General features: G+C 40.4%; 1 protein-coding gene across 3 annotated transcripts; it reads right to left on the bottom strand.

The window, feature by feature from the left end:
- Nucleotides 1–316: 316 nt before the first annotated feature.
- LOC122866719 lies at nt 317–10,665 on the bottom strand. Of its 3 annotated transcripts, XM_044176745.1 has the most exons (6): nt 10,547–10,665; nt 7,336–7,500; nt 5,050–5,158; nt 2,553–2,672; nt 2,131–2,209; nt 317–1,148 (listed from the first exon to the last, which is right to left on the bottom strand). In XM_044176745.1, the coding sequence occupies exons 2-6, from the start codon at nt 7,431–7,433 to the stop codon at nt 1,057–1,059; spliced, it is 498 nt and encodes a 165-aa protein (XP_044032680.1). In that variant the 5' UTR covers nt 7,434–7,500; nt 10,547–10,665; the 3' UTR covers nt 317–1,056. The 3 variants fall into 3 exon arrangements, with proteins under 3 accessions (XP_044032680.1, XP_044032681.1, XP_044032682.1); XM_044176746.1 differs by lacking the exons at nt 5,050–5,158; nt 7,336–7,500; nt 10,547–10,665 and adding an exon at nt 4,819–4,890; XM_044176747.1 differs by lacking the exons at nt 5,050–5,158; nt 7,336–7,500; nt 10,547–10,665 and adding an exon at nt 3,883–4,043.
- Nucleotides 10,666–20,819: the final 10,154 nt, after the last annotated feature.

The following is a 20,819-nucleotide window of genomic DNA, read 5'->3' as shown; positions in this document are numbered from 1 at the left end:
ATAGTATTATTTGTTCACTGATAATTGTTGGTTGCTGCTTTTCTTGACCTCAGATGTGTTTTGAATTTCTTCACATGTTAGAGCCTGCTTCTTGTCTCTTGTCCATGCTGCTTGCTACAGTATTGACACTTAGCTGGATCATGACCAAGATTTTCTTAGAATTGAGCCCCTTAGAAAATCCAAAATCAGATATAAATTACTCCCTTCCTTACTGAGGAATTCACAAAATATTGATAGAATAATGAATGCTGATGAGAAAGATAAACCATCAAGAGCGTATGGTTTAGTTATCACTATTTATTTTACACAATGAGAATTCAATACAGAACCAACACATAGTAAAATAGGGTATACAGTGAAATATAATCAGTAAACTTAAAAAAAAGACCAATCCAAATTTAGTTGAAACTGTAGGCAAAAGAGATAAATTCAATAAATGTTGGACTGTTATCAAAGTAATGGAAATTAATTAATCAATAATTTTGATGAGGATTTCTATTAAACACTACACTGAATGAAATGTACCTGCATCAAAAGTATAAACTGTATACACATCTGAGTCAATTTCATTATCATGCTGATCATGGTTTCAAGTCTCTACTCATGTTGCCTTTATAAGACTGCGCTGCTGTTCAAGATAACTGCAATCAAGATGTATCAGTCCTTCAAGTGCATGAACTGCAAGAACCAAAACTTGACTTTTTGTTGGTATTTAATGAAAGTGGGAATTTGTTGTATTGTATCATAGAATATGGTATGAAAGTGTTTTTGTATATGTATGAAAGGAATGTGAAAATATGTTAAAACTCTGCATAGACTAAACTGAATAATGTTTCAATGTATTCATTATGCATGTATTGTATAAGGAAGACAGGAAGACAATGGACACCAAAATACAACAGTAGCAAGCAGGTAATGTCACGCTATTCTGATTTTAATACAATCTGCAAATACATATTTTTTCTAGCCATTCAAATAAAGAAGAAAATCAAAACTTCTAAATTGTCCACTCACTCTTGATATACTGTGATGGTCTCTGATCATCCTGAATATTCATCAGTAGACAGTGCAGTTAGCAGAGGAGCGTTGGGTACACAGGAAGTCACTGGTGACCTCTTTATAACCTCTGGCTTCAGTCAGACCACTTCCTGTTCAACAAATGACAAGACAAACAGCTATGAGCAGCATCTGTCCGCAGATGAAGGCAAGAACTGGCAGAACTGTACAAGATCTGTCAATATCGTGTAAAGCCCTTTTCAGACATGGAATATGTAATACTGCTGGCTTCATCAAGCTGTTAAAATAAAAAAATGTCTTTTTGTCATTCAGATGAAGAAGAGGTATCGCTGCTGGAAAACAGCAGTAAGTTAAAGTTTTATGATATGAAGGACGATTCGTGTTTTCTGTTCTCTCAAAGCTGCAATAGTGATGGATTTTAAAACTTATTTTGCCCTTTAAGCCTTAATTAATGACCATCGTGAGTGTCAGGGACTTGTCCCTGCTTCTCTAGTGAATGTCCAAATAACTTTTCGCAGCAGTTTCATCATTCATTAGATAAATAATTAGGCTGCCTACTTTCTCTGTTTGGGAACAGGTCTTAAGTCTAGATTTAAAAACAGAAATGGACTCAGCATTCATTAAAAGCTATTAAAAAACTAAAAACACTTCAATGAAAACACTCATTAAAAGCGACAGAGAAGCGGCGAACAAATAACGCCAGCTTCCTCTCATATTCGGGCATCTCTGGTTGTGAGACCAGAGAACAAGTACGACCAGGCTTCGCTTTTGCTGCAACGCAATGTGACGCCATCCGGCAATCTATGTTGGCCAATCAAATGTGCAAGAGTATATTTCAGGTAAAGTACTTTGTAATTTAACAGTGTAGTTCCACTTGTGACCATCAAAATGGAGGATGCAATGACTGTGAATGTAATCATTCCTGTCTCACTGTTTTGACATCATACATCTTAAAACTCATGGGTGTATCAATCAAATCTGCCTCACCACCGCTGCCTCTTGTCTGCCTCCATCCATTCCATTAGGCTCCAGGACAAACTACTCAGTGGAAACTGTGAATGCTTAGTAAAGGCCTGCCAATGGTTTCATCACCATACGGTTGTCTGATCTTACCTTCCATGAGGTTGTAGAGGTTGCAGTAGTTGGTGCCATGGTCTTTAATGGCATACCAGGTCTCAGAGAGGGACATGGCCTACAGATGGAGTTACAATTATGTGTGTTAAATAAAAGACAAGGCTGCACAGAATCAGACACAGCTAGAGAGACACAGCAACAGGAATAAAGACAGATCCCATCTAAAGAAAAAACTTTACAATCAGAGGTTGAGACAGAGAAGAAACAGATGGTGACAGAAATAGAGAGAGGAAGGAGGGATATGAGAAGAGAGAAGAGAAAGTGGTACAGAGAGGACAGAGACTCAGACTGAAGAACCTCTGTCTTCATTTGTTGTGAGTGGTTTGATGACACTGAACATTTAGCTAGTTTGGTTTTCCAGAAGCTGGAAGATAATGACTTAGAGGAGAGTGGAAACCTACCGAAACGTGACAGCAAGTGAAGAAGTGATAGGAGACCAGCCGGAAGTTGATGTCGTCCACATACCTCTTAAAGGGAGTGGTGTGTTTGGCTGCTATAAAGTGGACAGAGGCAGACTGCAGCTGCAGAGAGACCAAACCATGTTTGATTAAAAGCCAGTGACATACTGTCTATTTATATATTTACTTTGTTGGTTTTATTGATCAAACCCAAAGTTACATGGAATTATATTAACTTTTCTTTGGTTTTGATAAATGCCATCAAAAATTACAATTAAACAATTTCAATATAATGACATGATCGCTTGCCAAAGTAAAAGAACAATGGCAGAAAGAAAAGCCAAATAAATAAAAATAAATTTAATACTAAAATGAAATAAAAATAATAAAATAACACTTTGAATCCTGTCAGGAAGAATTTTGATCAAAGTATTGGATCACAGAACCACGTGTTTCCCAACTTTTTAAACAATGTGGACTGCTGTCGGCCATGGTTTTGGTGGACTAGAAGGTGGGGTGTGGTTGGTTGAGGGTTGGGATGAAAACAATCATCTCTGTTGTGTTGTTACTGTAGTTGAACCAATGTACGACCATGTCACAATTTACAGTGTCGTTCTCAGTACATTTTTATATAAGGTAGCTGGTGGAATTAGTGATCTAGAATGCAACAACTGGATTTTAATTTTAAGCATAAACTTGTGGTGTATCATTAAATGGTCTTTAGTGGTGCACAATACCAAACTAATTTGCCATTAATCAAATTACAGGCAACAACAGGCAAAGGTAGCCCATTTGGTAAACCAGTTTCAGGGGCCCAGAAGGCCCCAGCTTATCTGTGTAAGCTGTGAATAAGACAGCAAGACTAAGGGCTCTATCTTCCTGCCCATGCAAAGCCAGCACTAGCGCAAACAGAAGTCTTTATGCAATTTTCCCAGGTGCAGGTCTATTCCCAGTAGGAGTACAATCTCTATTTTTTTGTTTCCGCCTGTTTGCTAATTTCCTTTCACCAAACAAACATGTTTGCCGAGGTGGGAGCAGAGGTGCAGCCTCAGCTGTGTCTCTGCTATGCTATGTGGCGCAGTGCAGTTTTGGTGCTCGTTTTGGCATGAAATTGCATTTGCGTTCAAACCTGCTCAGACCACCTCTTATCGCAGACGGAGGGCCATTTTCGTGTCTTTAGTTGGCAGAGACGCGCACACACAGACCTGAATCCAAAATCACAAAACATCTTTCATTTCTGTTAAGTTGTGCCTTTTTCAGTTGGCTTCATATTCTATTGATCTACTGGAGATTGATGTGCATCAAAATACAGTTTGTGATTGAAGAGTCTTACCAATGATATCATCCACATGAGTGTGATTCCCACCACAACTTGTAGAATGTCGGATCTTTTCCGTGCAGTTGATCAAACATCTGAAGTCATCACACAGCAGCAGGAAGGACACGTTTCATCTACAGTCTCTGATTTCACAGCGCGGCTGTGCTGATGGTGCGGCAGTGGTAACTTCATTGATTATTTAAACCTCCGAGTAGGGCTCCAGTCTATTTTCCTGAAACAGGATGCAGACGCAAAGCCAAGTCTAAACTCCTGGCACAGGCGCCTGCGGGTGTGACCAGCACATTTTTAAAATTTTGGTGACCACAAGGTGTTAGCGCAAACCAGACACAGCAGGTGCAGCTCAATGTGAAACAAAGGCTGAATGCATTTTTTTTATTTTTGCTTATTCATTTTTATCATTTATTTGTTGTCCCTGCAGTTGTGTGTCCCAGCAGTATCCTGCGCTCTGGGATTTTCCTGCACTGCCCAGCACCAGCTCTGAGCCTATATTTGATTAAAGGCCAGTTCAGGTTTTGTATTAATGGGTCGAGGTCGGAATTGATTTAGAGATACTTCAGGGTAACAGTTTGTGTTGAGCTTTGCAGGTGCGGGGTACAGGTCAGGAGATAAAAAAACAACCTCACATTTTTAAACCTGTTTTAAAATGTTTTCACCAATATGCTTTATTTATTACGACATATAGGATGGATTATTGAGTGTTAGCCTACTTGGAATGTGCGGCTGAGGACAGCACACGGCTGTCAGAGGGTATTTCCCACACTGAGTATCTGGATATGCTCCCATGCGCAGAAGTCAACACTGCAAATATTTTGAGACGTGACGGCAAGTAGCAGAACGGAAAACTCACTTAAATAATCATCTTGACATAAAAAAAATATGCTTCAAGCGGAGTTTGGATTTCTGCTTTTAATCAAAATATGAAGAACTGACCTGTTCAAGAGGTAAAGTCAGTGGATCACCAAAGCCATTAGAATTCATACTCTCCATCCAATAGCTGTGAAGATATTTAAGTCTAAACCTGCTGGTCGACATATTTGCAGGACTGAGAACCTAAACAAGTTCACTCCAGCTGAGTTAAAGCATTTTTAGTCAGCTGTCCCCCAGTCAACTGGATTAAAGTCTGACAGTTTGATGAAGTGGGAGGGGCACATACACACACACCTTGTACAGGCACCTCTGTCCTCCCATGGTGCAGCCAGCCATGGTTCTCCACTCCTTAATCTGTGAGACTAGGGATTCATAAACCACTTGACATGGTATGCCAAAGTACCTGCATAAGAAAAACAACCACAGTCACTGCATGTGCATTCAGGTCTTGAAACAACTCAAGTGGGCATTGTAAATGAAATGGTGCCATCTAGTGGACATTACAGTGCTGTTCTTTGACTATATGGCAGTTTTCTGTTGTCTTTATAATGAAGCATAAAAGAGAATAAAATAAAGTTCAAATTCAAATTCAAGAAAGGCTGCACAATTATATAATTTCATCTCTCGTAGGAGTTTGGCCTGTTTTTCTCTTACTCTTAAGGCAGGTAATCTAAAAAAGATCATCTCAAGATGGCCTGAGCCAATTAAAACTGTGTAAAAGTGAGACCAAGGCACTTCATTATGAGGAATACTGTCTCAGTCCAGTCCAGGTTCAAGGCCTGCTGTAGCTCAGCTGAAGGAGAGTTTTCCATTCACTGTAGAAATTACATCTCAGTGGCCTGTTCTGTGATTTGACTGACCAGTTAAACTCATTACAGCTAATAAGATGATCATATGATTACATGTTCTTTCCCAACATAATCCCCAAATACATACACTGCTGTTGTATCAGGAAACATCAGAAATGTCAAAATAAATTCAGTTGCTATGGCAATTAAAGAACATGTCTAAAGTACAATGCCATCTAATACAATAAATTAGCAAATTCAACCATAGTGAGGTTTAGAATGTGCTGTTTATGTTGAGAAGGTGTCAGAGAGGAATTGATTTCACTATAACATGGTTGATGTTATTGATCAGTATCCTTTTACATTTTGTTTTTGGATGAAGTTTGCCTGTTTGCTTGCCAGAAATAAAGTGTAAAATCATGAATTGTAGACATGAGAATTTATTTAAATCTGTTTGTGTAGCTGCTTTTGTAACTAATTACTTACAAGTTACTGTTGCTTTTTGCTCATGAGATGAGATTTTCTGGCAATATTCATGGTCTATTCAATTCAGTTTTATTTATATAGTGCCAATTCATAACAGAAGTTATCTCATTGCACTTTTCCTACAGAGCAGGTCTAGACTGTACTCTTTATAATAATATTTACAGAGACCCAACAAGTCCCACCATGAGCAAGCACTTGGCGACACTGGCAAGGAAAAACTTCCTTTAAGAGGCAGAAACCTTGGACAGAACCAGACTCAATGGTGGCGGCCATCTGCCGCTGCCGTGTGAGGTTTTGGGAGAGAGAGAGAGAGGAGGGGTTTGGGGGAAGGGGATAGGGTTAGGGAGGCACAATGCAAAGACCACGTAGAATTTATATTTTTTTTATAGTAGAATAGTAATTGTAGTATTTTTCGGGCCACAACTTCCAGTTGCAAATAGGAATAATCTAAATCTAATGGGCAGGTTGTCATGACGTTTGCTGACATATATCATTACTTTAAATGACATTATGGCCTTTCCTGTAGTGCTACCCACTGGACAAACTAGCTGTTTGAATAGCAGCATGCCGTAATAGTCAGTGTGTGCGTATTTCTGTTCTACACTTTAAGAGTAGGCTAAAGACTTTCATCTTTGATAAAGCTTGTAATTAAGGCTGGCTTGGGTGAGTCCTGAACCATCCCTTAGTTATGCTGCTATGAATTCTGTCGACACCAAGTAAAATGCTGAAAGTAAAAAAGAGCCAAGACAGTTTTTGTCTATGTTTATAATGCATCAACCACAGGCATTATGAAACGATATAATGTGCCAAATACAGTAAAACTGCATTGGCAAAGTGGAACAATGATCCCATGCAGACCCTTACCAACACTGATAGAATGCATAACAGAATATTTGCTGAAGATCACTCGAACCTGAACCAAAACCTCTGACACACACGCATCAAATACTCAACATTTTAAGCTTGACAAAGGCAGAATTTACTACTAGTAATTTACTTTAAACACAACAACCTGGCAGAAAAAGTATCTATTCAAACCCTTTTTCAATACAGAGTGGACCATGAAATATAAAGACAGCACAAATATAAAGAAAATTCATACTTTTGTACATTTAATAAATAATTATATGTAACCGATATGAGACTTTCAGTCAAACACACAGCTTTTAGTTTTACTGGGATACTGTGGTAATCCCCAAGGGTTTCCTAGATAGTCATTTTGTACAAAATTATGCAATATTTTTTGACATGAAAACCAAACATAACACACATCTATCAAAGTATGTAAAAAAGTAATAAAGCATACCATTCTACTTTGCACTGGGCATGGAGAGGTCCGGCACAACAAAGCTCAGAGGTGCCAACTGCAAGGAGAACTGCAAGGAACCAACGGACTGGATGCATTCTGCTCCAGACTGCCTCAGTAAAGTTCTAATACTCACACCGACAACAGCTCCAGTGACTGAGAGACCTAAATGGAAAAATAAGGCAAAAAAATCACAGGATGATCATGTGCTTTTCTGAAAAGGAAACAGCCTAAATTCAATTTACTTCTGAGGAAAAGACAATAAAGAGAAGCTGAAAGATATTTGTTTTCCAGAGACATCTGGAGGCAGTCTGTGATAGAGCACAAGAGACACACACTGCTCTCTGCCTGTCGGCCCCTCCACTGCTGCTGCAACTAATACTATATCAGAATCAGAAGCAGCTTTATTGCCAAGTACAAGGAATTTACCTTGGTATTTTGGTGCAAAACAATAAACATAGCAAGAGAAAATAAAAAAAGATTTAAAAAATCAAGTACTACAAAAGTCAAGAAGTATAAATATAAAATAGAAAACTTGACAATAAAAATATGAAAAAATATTAGAAAAAGTATGTATACAATATATTTGTTTTTAGAATGAAAGAGCTATACAGTTTGTGCAGGAATGAGCAAAATATTGACCAAGGAATGTACAAAAGTTCACAGTATGAAGTATAAAGGAATATGTGCAATGTACAGAGATAATAGTCCAAAACATGTGCGTTAATGTAACGTGTAGTGTCTATCGGGGGGGATCTGAGTCAGTGTCAGTGGGGGTCCCGGACCTTGTTGATGAGGCCGGCTGCAGACGGAAAGAAACTGTTCTTGTGGCGGGAGGTTTTGGTCTTGATGGACCGCAGCCTCCTGCTTGAGGGGAGTCTCGGAAACAGTTCGTGTCCGCGGTGGGAGGGGTCAGCCACAATCTTTCCTGCTTGCCTCAGGGTCCTGGTGGCATACAGGTCCTGGAGGGATGGTAGATTGCAGCCAATCACTTTCTCTGTGGAGCAAATGATATGTTGCAGTCTGCCCTTGTCCTTGGCAGTGGCAGCAGCGAACCAGATGGTGATGGAGGAGGTGAGGATAGACTCACTGATAGCGGTGTAGAAGTGCACCATCAGTGTCTTTGGCAGGTTGAATTTCTTCAGCTGCCACAGGAAGTGCATCCTCTGCTGGGCTTTCTTGGTGAGGTCCTGAGTGATGTTGGTGCCCAGGAACTGAAGGACTCCACAGTGTCGACAGGGGAATCATACAGGGTGATGGGGGCAGGTGGCGCTGGGTTCTTCCTGTAATCCACAACCATCTCCACTGTCTTTAGAACGTTGAGCTCCAGGTTGTTTTGACTGCACCAGGTCACCAGGTGGTCAGTCTCCCACCAGTAGGCAGACTCATCCCCACATCCACAAGTGACCACTACTGGCAGCATGCCCAGGTGGGTCCAGTTCCAGCCCAAGAGACTATGTGTTTTTTAAGTTATTTTGTAAATCGTATTGGATTTTCACACTAAATGTTATGTACAGTGTGCTAACTTCTTTGAAACAAAAATACTTCAAAGAAATTAGGAAGTATAAAGAAACATTTTAACAGTCATTTAGACTGTTCCACCCGCTACACTCCCAAGATAGCATACAGCTTAATTTCTGCTTGGTTGCACAACACTCTTGAGAGTCGTGTCTCGACAAAATACAATATGTCACACCCCGTCTCACATTTATACCTCAGCAACTGGAAGAAGTAACACAGAAATAATGAAGCAAAGTGATCACACAGTTAACCTCTTCCACCCTGTCAGCTCTGGGCAGACTGCTGTCTTTCACTCATGGGTGACCACAGACATAAAATGTGCAATTTCATATCTACAGTATCTGTATATATGTCTTATTAGTCACAGTGTCCTCTTCCTTCTTCCAGCCTTCTTTTCTTAAAGCAAGTATTATATGAGTTTTAAATAATTGCATTATTTGTTACCACCCACACATTGTTACTTCCTGCTAGATGCTGCCATTTATTGAGTGCACAGTAGGTGTGCAGTGTGAAGCACACACTTCAGTAGGGGTAGAAATGAAAAAAGACACCCTCTTTGCTGAGTGTTAGGATTAGGATTATTTTTGTGATCAAGGTCAGTGGGCAGTAGCATAAATGATCTGTCAAGAAGGAATACATGAGAATCAGGTTAAATGTTGCAATGGATGATCCACACTGACAATACAATCTGGAAATACAGACTTGCTGTCCCTTTCTGTCACTCCTCACTTGTCTCTCCTGCCAAAGTGTATTAAAAAAGGAAAAATATATACACCGTCATTATTTCATCTTTGTGTTTGCATCATTTTAGATTTGAGTTATAGAAATGTGTCTCAAACAGTACATAAAAGTAAGCTAAATGTGTGTTATACAATAATATATTTGTACAGTAATACTATATTATTACACTATAATTATGCTAGGGGTTTTTGTAGTTGTTAAAGTGAGCCTATAGGTTCCACTGTAATTACCAAAGAACATGTTGTTTGAATTAGATCAGGTCAGTGTTTGTGTTGAACAGCACAGGGACATAATGCTAATCCTATCCTGGGCACAGTGGGCACTACCTGCTCTTCCTCTCTTATCTCCATCACCTTCTCTCTTTCTTTTTCTCACAGTCTCCTTGTCTTGTCCCGTATCTCTTCCCTTCTCAAAGCTGAGCTTTGATTGACGGAGTCTTTTCATCTGTCTCAGTGAAACCCTTTACACAAACTTTGATTGAAAGAAAAGCATTTCAACTTCTGTTCTGTTCTGTTAATTCACTCAAGTGAAACTAACTAGCTGGCATCATGATGGATGGTTACTGTTTAACGTAGCGTGACCACACAGGAGCTATTCCTCAGATGATGTCTGGGGATGAATGACATTGAACTACAAGCAGTCCACTAGTAAAATTCTCTAGTACCTGTATGCTTTGCATGGATTCAGCTGCCTGTCCGGTTTCCTTAAGTGGTTGACATAATCAAAGAACCACATGTTGAGTAAAGAAAAGATAATCCACTTCACCACCCACACACACACAAGCAATGATGGTGATCATATGAGCAAGTCTGTAATCTTCGCGTTATACAATATCTTTGTCGCTCCAAAGTAAAGTATTTTTAGGCAATTACTTTATGAATTTTAATATATACAAAAAAAAATACCGAATACCCTAACCCTAACCCATATAATGTAGTCAAACTCTTACCGAAGTCAGTCGGAAGAAGAGTGAAAACATCTTTTCCATTGAGAAAAACCTTCACTGCCTTTCTTTGCTCTTCTTTCAATGAAGAAATACTCTCCAGTTCTGATATAACTGATGCTAGTAGCATATATGCTAACCTCTTAGGTACGGTTGTTTTCGAGTGAACAGTCACTTGTCACACACGTCGTCACACGCACCTAGCATTAGGGCACGCCTGTAGCTCATGCCATAGCTGCCAGTACTTCCTGATAGGACGCCAATTGGTGCGAACGAACTGGTGTGCGGACACAAGCGCATAGCTAGAAGCCTGGCAAGATGGATTCTCGTGATTTTGTGATCTTGCAAGTCTAGCTGCCTAGCAAGGCTTTAGGCATTTGGCACATATTTTGTTCTCAATTTCCCACCAGCCGGCAGGAAATGGACAATTCCATGGCCATTATCCTTAATGGCCCTCCATTTTGGAGGCAATGGTTTCTACCAATATCACATTCACTTTGCCTCTGAAGCCGCAGCCCATCTTCAGTAGTTCAATAGTTAATAGCACTTAGCTGGGTCAAGCCGTTACGTATGGTCGTACAAGTATACGGAGATGATCTGGTGCTGGTAGTAAGGAAGAGCCAGGTCTTTATGCTGTGGAGACTGATGAATAATTGGCGTCAGGTGCGCCGGTGATCAACAGCAGGCGGGAGCACTTACACATACACACACACACACACACGTAACTTGAGACACACAAGGAGAGGGAAAACTGCACTAGAGTCTGCAGGGGTCGCATGGCATGGTGGCTGACCATGACAAGACCTGGTCTATAGGAAAAGTGCAATCAGAGTAAATCAAATTATAACGCAATGCAAAGAAACCTATTTGGAACATTGGAAAGAAGAATATCTCTCTACTGTCAGAGATAGAAAGCAGAGACAGATACTAACCAAGTACAGGTTCAGTGACCACAAACTGGCAATCGAAAAAGGAATCAATCAATCAATCACTTTATTTATATAGCGCCTTTCAGACAAATCAAATGCAATTCAAAGTGCTTTACAAAGGATTGACAAAATTTAGGAGATAAAAAATGAAGACTAATGCGCGCTAAAACAATCAAAAACTAAAAGTTTTATGAATAAGGCAGCATTAAAAGATGTATAGTTAAGACAGTAAAAAAAGAGAACAAATAAATCAATAAATCAACAATAAAAGTAAAATATTAATAAAATAAATAGATAATGATGAAATAAAAATAAATAATAAAACCAGAAAATTATTTAAAAAAATACTATGTAAAAGCCAGACTACATAGATGGGTTTTTAGTTTACACTGTAAAAATATCAATGTTTTCAGCTGCTCTCAGGTCCTCTGGAAAGCTGTACGAGCGGCTTAGAGTGTAGTGGCTGAACGCAGCATCTCCAAATGTTTTTGTTCTTGTTTGTGGAAGAGCTAAAAGAGAAGAACTGGAGGATCTGAGGGGCCTTCCTGGTTCATAAACTAAAAGCATTTCTGAGAGGTAGTCTGGTGCAAGGCCATGTAGTGCCTTATAAACTAATAAAATAATTTTAAAATCAATACGAAAACTAACAGGTAACCAGTGTATAGACTTGAAATAGGTGTAATGTGCGCTCTCCTTTTGGTCTTAGTCAGCACTCGTGCGGCAGAATTTTGAACTAATTGTAGCTGATTTATTGTATTCTTTGGTAGACCAGAAAGGAGAGTATTACAGTTTTCTAGCCTGCTTGTTATAAAGGCATGCATCAGTCTTTCTGTGTTGCTCAGAGAGAGAAATTGCCTCACTTTGGAGATGCTGAGATGATGAACAAATGCTGTTTTTGTGATACCCCACTCATGAGCTTTGAAATTGAAATCAGAGTCAAAAATCACTCTTATGTTTACAGCTTCTTGGCTTGGGTTCCAATGAGCCAATGAGCCAATGATCAGTACTTATGTTTTATTGTGGTTGAGCTTAAATAAATTCTGTGACATCCAGGCCTTTATATCTAAAATACAGTTAAAAAGTGAGTCAATTGGCCTGGTGTCATCAGGAGACACGGCCACATAGAGCTGATTGTCATCAGCATAGCTGTGGAAAGAGATATCATGCCTCCCGATGACACTGCCCAGGAGTAGCATGCACAAATTAAAAAATAACGGTCCTAAAATTGATCCTTGTGGTACCCCACAGATGACCTCATAGTGTTTAGAGGAGTGTTTGGAAGAATGGTCTATAGAAACAATAAAATGTCTTCTGTAAAGATATGAGGTAAACCACTTAAAAACAATTCCAGACAGGCCAACATGCTCACTTAATCTATTTAAATGAATCTGGTGGTCCACAGTATCAAGGGCATCACTCAGGTCAACTAACACCAGAACTGAAGGCTTGTTGTTGTCAAGATTTGTTCTGATATTGTTCACTACTTTTAGCAGGGCTGTCTTTGTGCAGTGATGTGTCCTAAAACCTGACTGAAACATTTTCAATTTAGTGTTTGAGTTTAAAAAGGTACTTAGCTGATTAAAAACGATTGTCTTAAAAATTTTGCTTAAAAGTTTTAAAATCAGTGGGGAAGACACCAAGCTGTATGGAGTGATACACTATGGCAATGACGTCTTCAGATACATAAGTAAAAATAGTTTTAAAAAGGGAGGTAGGAATCAGTCAAGTGAACATGTGGAGGGCTTCAGTTCTGTTACTATTTTCCTGAGAGTTTCAGCATCAACCAGGTAAAAACGTTCTAACTTGACATCACTCTGTACACAGGTTATAGGTAAAAGTGTCGTGTGCTTGTTCCGCTGGCAGATACTACATCTAATGTTGATTATTTTCTCCCTAAAGCAGCCAACAAGCTCTTCACATTTAGAACCTGGAAGCTTGATACTGTGGTTAGTTGTGGGATTTACCAGAGAATCTACTGTATTAAAAAACAGTCTGGGATTTTGAATGTAGGTGTTTATCAGTTTAGAGAAGTACGCTTGCCATTATTTTCAAATTGCCTTATATTGTGATGTATTACTAATTTGTTTTTTTGCCATCGGCGCTCAGCAATTCTGCAGTCTCTTTTTAGTTCCATGGTTTGACTATTTTTCCATGGGGCAACCTGTTTTTCAGTTATTTTCCTGCTTTTAATTGGAGTGACTGCGTCAAGCCCTGTTTTCATTTTCTCATTAAAATCATCAACTAAGTCTTCACAGGATGACAGTTAAGACATTATTTTTGTAAGTTGCAATATGTGATGTGAGAGTTGTGGCTACTTCAGGGGTAATTTTGCAGATCAGTGACAGAAGATATATTGATGTTCAGAACACATTATATAATTAAATCCAGGGTGTGTCCATGTTTGTGAGTCGGTATGTTAACATGCTTTCAAAAGCTCTACATTCTAACACTTCTAAAAACTCTTTGGCACTGGTATCTGCCAGATTATCAACATGTATATTAAAATCACCAATTAAAATGCAGGAGTCATCGCTCCGAAAATAAGAGTAGCATTATATTCGAAGACATGAAATGTGCCTAGGTCCACATCCCTGCCCTTCAGTGTCTCGCTGTACATTGCAACTGTCCCTGTCATTGTTTTGGGGTTTTGTCCTGTTTCCTGTTTTATTTGTGTGTTCTCCTCTCCTCGTGTGTCTTGCTGTTTTACTTCCTTTCTTTGTTTGCTTTTCCCTCCAGTTTAGATAGTTTGTCCCGCCCTGATTAATTGCACCTGTGTCTCATTGTCTCCCCTACCTAAGTGTATTTAGTCCAAGTTTTTCCTTTGTTCAGTATCAGTTCGTCATTTTTGTAGGTGGGGTAGTCATATTATATATATCGCATCTCGCCCATCTCCCACAACCACAAGCAAATGGCAAGCTATATGCTAAGAGCGAGCGAGACATCGACTCACTGATCCACACCACCAGGATCTACAGCACTGACATTGGGATGTCATTCAGGCTTGAGAAGTGTAATCGAATGGTGACAAAGAGAGGGAAGGTAGTCCACACAGAAGGGGTCTCACTCCCAGAAGGAACAATAGCAGACATTGAGGACCTTGGAATACCACAGGCAAATGGCAACCTTGAAGAGGTAACAAGGAAAACAGCAACTGCCAAATACCTCCAACTTGTAAGGCAAGTCCTAAGAAGTCAGCTCAATGACAAGAATAAGGCCCAGGCAATAAACAGCTACACCCTGCCAGTGATCAGATACCCTGCAAGAATAATAAGGTGGCCAAAGGAAGAGATACAGACCAGAGACGTTAAGACACGAAAGCTCCTCACCATGCATGGGGACTGTACACTAGCCATGAGGAAGGCGGCCGTGGACTAGTGAGTGTGAGAGCCACTATCCAGGAAGAAACATCCAAGATCCACAAGTACATCAAAGATAAGGCCCCAACAGATGACATGCTCAGGGAATGTCTCAGGCAATGGGGAACAGATGAAGACGTGCTGGAGGAGGGACCATCATGGGAGGACAAACCCCTACACGGGATGTACCACCGGAACATAACTGAAGTGGCTGATATCAAGAAATCCTACCAATGGCTAGAGCGGGCTGGATTGAAGGACAGCACAGAGGCACTCATCATAGCTGCACAGGAGCAGGCCCTGAGCACCAGAGCAATAGAGGCCCAGATCTACCACACCAGACAAGACCCAAGGTGTAGGCTGTGCAAAGAGGCCCCTGAGACAATCCAGCACATAACTGCAGGGTGTAAGATGCTGGCAGGAAAAGCATACATGGAGCGCCATAACCAAGTAGCTGGCATAGTGTACAGGAACATCTGCACTGAGTATGGACTGGAAACCCCGAGGTCAAAGTGGAAAACACCTCCAAAGGTGGTAGAGAATGACCGAGCCAAGATCCTGTGGGACTTCCAGATTCCGACTACCCACGGAGGGTGAAAAGACAAAGTTTTATATATATATATATAAAAAAAACCCAACTTTGTTTTATAAAAAAAAAACAACTTTGTCCTTCACCCTCCGCGGGTGGTTTCATCCTTCGAGCTCGGGTCCTCTACCAGAGGTCTGGGAGCTTGAGGGTTCTGCGCAGTATCTTTGCTGTTCTTCCAGGGATCTGCTGTAGCCTCTCCTCCAGTTTGGGGGTCACTGCCCTGAGTGCTCCGATGACCACGGGCACCACTGTTGCCTTCACCTTCCAAGCCTTCTCCAGCTCTTCTCTGAGCCCTTGGTATTTCTCTAGTTTCTCATGTTCCAGGCTGGTAGGCGAACTGAAGGGGGTCCAGGAGGGGTCTGTTCCAGCACCAGTATCTCCAGGGTCTTCATTATGTGGGAGGTCAGTGCCACCGGTCTGTAGTCCTTGGAGCCACTGGCACAGCAATGAGGCAAGATGTCTTCCACAGAACAAGGACCCTTTGAAGACTCAGGCTCAGTTTGAAGACATGTTGAAGGACTCCACATAGCTGGGGGGCACAGGCTTTTAGCACCCCGAGGCTAACTCCATTGGGTCCTGCAGCCTTGTTTGAGTGGAGTTTCATCAGCTGTCCTCTCACCTGGTCAGTATTCAGGCACACAGCAGAGGTTACAGGCGGGGGAGGGGGGAGTCATCAGTCTGAAGAGGGCCATTAGCCTGAGAACCAGTTGAGGGGGGAGTCGGACTCTCCCAGGAGATGGAGGAGGGGGGAGCAGTGGACTAGAGGAGCTTGAGGGCCAACAGCAACTGAGTTAGAGGTAGGGTGAGCAGGAGCCGGTGTGTCGAATCTATTAGTCAAATTATGGAAGATATAAAAATACATCTTTTATGTATTGTATATTGTAGAAGACGTTTTTAACCCCATCATACATATTGTCAAATGTTGACAAAAATTTTGTCAAAACACATTATCTTACATGCACAGTACATACTGTAATGTTTTCTACCCACAAAAATGTCTTCATTATTCCAAAAAATGATCCTGTTTAAATGTCCTGTTTTATGTGTTGTTGTACCAAGTCAGTCTGTTAGGAATTCGGTTTGTATTGCTCACAGCATTAATAAAAATGACACTTGAAAAATGTAGTAATGTCCTAGTTTTTCAGGACACACTGAACACCATACAGTAAACCTTCAACAGTGATGGTGGGCCTCTATGTGCCCAGCTGCATGTACTACACTTGCTCTGAATTTTTTGGAACTACTTTCAGAAGAAATAGTCTCTATGAGAGCTGATGACAGTGAGATTCAATTCAATTTTATATTTTTTTTGTGGTTAGATCTATCTATCTATCTATCTATCTATCTATCTATCTATCTATCTATCTATCTATCTATCTATCTATATACACATTGAGAGAGAGAGAGAGAAGGGGGGTGGGGGAGAGGGAAGCACAATGCAAATACCACCTAGAATTTTAAAATAGTAATAATGTCGTGGTAATATTAATAAAGTAATAATAATAGGAATGACAGTCATAGGAATAATAATGACAATAATAGTAACAGAGCCGAGAACAAGAACTGTAGTAGCAGTAGAGATCTGTGGATTATTCTGAAAGATGGCGACAGTTTTTGAAAAGAGCAGCTACTGTTCGTTTTTTTAAATGAAATTTTTCAATGCTGTGAGCATTTCAAACTCCATTGTATTGAGGTGGTGGAGAAATGTCAGAGAAAGATTTCATAAAACCAAAACTCCCTGTATGGAGTTACCAATAGATACTACATACCAATAAATGTAAGTGATAAAATATGTGTTTGAGGCCTTAATGATCATTCTCCAATTTATTTATGAATCATACTAGTGATGGGAATTTCAGCCAGATCTTCTGGCTACATTCCTTTTTGAGAGCCGGCTCTTTCAGCTCCCAAATGGCTCTTCATCTAGTACTACTTCTGCTCGTCGCGGCCTAAGTTGCATTCTTATTTGTTGCAAGAAATAAATATGCAACATTCTTCCTCTGCAATATTCTGTCATATTGATGGTTAAAAGTGGCATATGTTAAGAATAACTATCGTTATATAACAAAAATAACACCCTACGAATGAAATAGTATGGTTAATAAATAATTGCACAACTTTATACAGACACATACAGTATATTTCTATGATATCATATGAAACAAAAAATATTTCTCCTCTGTTCAAAAGTGTCATTTGTTCGTTGTCATGCGTTTGTTTTTCACACAAACACACATCACTAAATCATACTCTCTGTTAGTCTTAGGTTAATAACTTACTCCTTGCTACAGCTACCATTATCATGATATTTCTGTTTCTGTGCAGTTGTAACTGTTCTCCAGAATGGTCCGGGAGTCTCTGTACTGTGTGTTATGACGACTTCAGGAATGTAGGACAGGACCTGTGTGTACATGGCAAATGTATTGATGCAGACCAGGTTATACCTGGACAGGTAACCAGTCACTTAACTAATCTACTTAACACGTATAGAAATATATAGCAGAATCCACAGTATTAATTGAACCGAGAGAGTGAAAATCCACAGTATTAGATGAATTTATACTGAAGGTAGTTTACTATCTGCCCAGAGCACCTCTGAGTGGACAAATCATTTCAACAAAGAGAACATTTAGATTTCCACTTCTTTCAAGGTTAAACAAAATGGTATTTGGGTTTTTGGTATACCTATATAGCACAGTATAACAGAAGCTTTTACAAGGACAAATTAATGCCAGACTGTGAAGGTATAAAGAAACATCATGGGAGGACAACAGAGAGGATATGTACTGTATATTTGATTGGAATGGAGCGGAACAGAAGATAGCTTAGCCACTTAATATAAGATTGCATGTGTCAATATTCAGAACAGTTGCAGCTTCATTAGCAGCAAGTGATGTTGTGTTGTGCAGTGACATCTTTAAGGCTTAGTCCATGGAGACGCAATAGTCTAAAGGTTTTAATTCCAAACTATCTGATTTCAATAATTTACACAAAAAGTGGCTAAAATTATTGTAAGGTATAAAAACCAGCAGACTTTGGAGCATTCATGTCATTCCACAAAGATAATACCATTACAGTAAAATATGTTCATGTGAACACATTGTAATAAAATCGACTGCTGAAATTACCTTCTGACGCACCTCCTTAATTTGTGATGCTAAGTGGAAGATAACGGAGTCTGCAAAAGGCCTGCCTCCATGGCATATAGTTGCGAACAGCTCCTCATATATCACAATTCAGAATTATTTCATTTTGTTGTTGTATTTCCATGATTCTGTTTTATTGTAGATATTATTTTGGTTGACAGAGTTTTCACACTGTGACATTTCCCCCCCCCCCAATTAACAGCCTAAATACCAGTGCATTTGTGAGAGTGGCTGGGAGACTCCAGCTGGGAACTCGGCCTGTGTGGCTGATGTTAATGAGTGTAACCTACCTAACAAACCTTGTTCCACCAACCCTGCTGTTCCCTGCTACAACACTCAAGGTTCCTTCCACTGTGGAGCCTGTCCTGCTGGTAACACTCAATAACACAACTCATGCTGGGCTCTTATTTTAAATGTAAGTGCTTGGGTTGGCTAACTTTGGGACCAGAAGCACACGTGGAGTCTAAGCACAGTACAGTGAAATCTACAAAATAGGGTTGGAGCAGGAACAATTAGGGCTAAAACAATTAATCGTGGATACTATCAGAATCAGAGTTTTGGAACATTAGGAAGGGAAGGCTCTTGACTTCCAGGTCAAATTGTACAGTTGATGCTCTGCTCTCTGTTTGAGTTTGTGCTCCTGGAATACAAGTGTGTTAATCCCTATTACTGGCTCAAATATAATCACACAATTCCTCTTGCATGCTCAAATCATCTGTTATGCTCATGATTCTGTCCTCCGCTCTTACAAATCCATAGTCCATCCATTGTTGCCTTGGCAACAACTAGTCTTCCTGGGGTCCATTGACTTGCAGACTGAGTAGCGCCCAATTTTGTTTGTGCTCTCTTAAATCCTTTGTTGCCAACGTACTTCCAAAGATTCTCCTCCTGAACCATGAGTCAACCGCCGTCTCCATTTTAAAGGTGATAATAGGACCTCCTTTGATTGACCAGTTTTGCCTATCCCAGCTCCAGTTACTAATATTTTTTCATCCAGCCCTTTTCCTGATAGTATCACGGGTTGCTATTCTAACCCTGGCCAACAAATTGAGAATACATTTTTCAGCAAAAATGAATTAGCCACATTATGTTTGTAATTGTAGTGTTTGTTCGTGCACACAACTGAAGAGAAAATCTAGCTCATACTGTATTTTTGTGAATTGTCACTCCATGTGTATGTCTGTGCATGTGAATGTGGCTTAATGTATAGCCTGAATAAGTGGAGTTTTGTTCTAATTACTTCTAATATGTCTCAGGTTGGCAAGGCAATGGCTACAGCTGTCAGGATGTGGATGAATGTTTGACCAATAATGGCGGCTGCTCCACCACTCACATGGTGCAATGCCTGAACACCATGGGCTCTTTCCCTGCCCTCCAGGTCCAAGGGGAGAAAACGAGAGTTACAAATGTAACTACAGTTCCATGAATTCTGGATGATCGCCAGAGATGGTATGTGATACTTGGATATCCATCATGTGCATGTGTAGGAGGTCGAGACCTTATACCAAGAAAATCACACATGTGACCTTGGTGACATAAGTGACCTGATTAAGGAGCCTCACACCCAGCAGTCGTCTCCTACTGTATCTTCTCGTCAAAATTCCGAATCACAACGAACTCTGGCGGCCATTTAGAATTCATAGAATTCGTAGTTACACTTGTTCTATTTCATTCTTCCTGACCGCCGACGACAGTATGTAATACCTGGATGACTCATACCACACGAGCACAAGTGTTGCCACAGGATGAAGGGCAGCGACATTAACCCTGTTGAAGTCTGCAAAGGTGCAGAATGAAGCCCTACGGCTGTCACTCAGTGGAACACCCTTCAGATCAGGGTTGGTTGCGGAGCGAAAACGGCAAATTGATAGGCTGAATCATGTGTAAAGCCGAAAGCCTTTTAGTAAGAAATGAGGGGTTGGGCCATGAGGTAACGCCAGACCCATCAGAATTCCAACTCAAACACTCCCTGGCAACAGTCAAGGCATGAAGCTCACTGACTCTCTTCAAGGATACAATAGCGAGAAGAAAAGCGATCTTTCCAGACAGCCACCTCACATCAGCCTGGTGCAGGGGTTTAAATGGTGGTAAACACAAAGCCTCTAGGACAATAGGCAAGTGCCATGAAGGCACAAGCACAATATGCAGGGGTCCCAATTGCAGAGCCCCTTTCAAAAAACAACCCACCAGGGAATGAAACTCTACAGTTTGATTGTCAACTAAAACCTGCCGAGATGGCAGCAACATATACCTTAATAG

The sequence above is a fragment of the Siniperca chuatsi genome, linkage group LG19, assembly GCF_020085105.1.
Source record: "Siniperca chuatsi isolate FFG_IHB_CAS linkage group LG19, ASM2008510v1, whole genome shotgun sequence".
Lineage (NCBI taxonomy): Eukaryota > Metazoa > Chordata > Actinopteri > Centrarchiformes > Sinipercidae > Siniperca > Siniperca chuatsi.
The sequence above is the reverse complement of the archived record's forward strand: the minus strand, read 5'-3'. Positions and strand labels throughout refer to the sequence as shown.

Bases quoted from the DNA above. Each gene is read 5' to 3' on its own strand.
- LOC122866719 (XM_044176745.1), bottom strand. From the start codon at position 7,433: ATGCATCCAGTCCGTTGGTTCCTTGCAGTTCTCCTTGCAGTTGGCACC. The intron at 2,210-2,552 runs GTAGGTTTCCAC...CTCCATCTGTAG, and splicing joins TCACTTGCTGTCACGTTTCG to GCCATGTCCCTCTCTGAGAC. The intron at 1,149-2,130 runs GTAAGATCAGAC...TTTGTTGAACAG, and splicing joins CCTCTACAACCTCATGGAAG to GAAGTGGTCTGACTGAAGCC.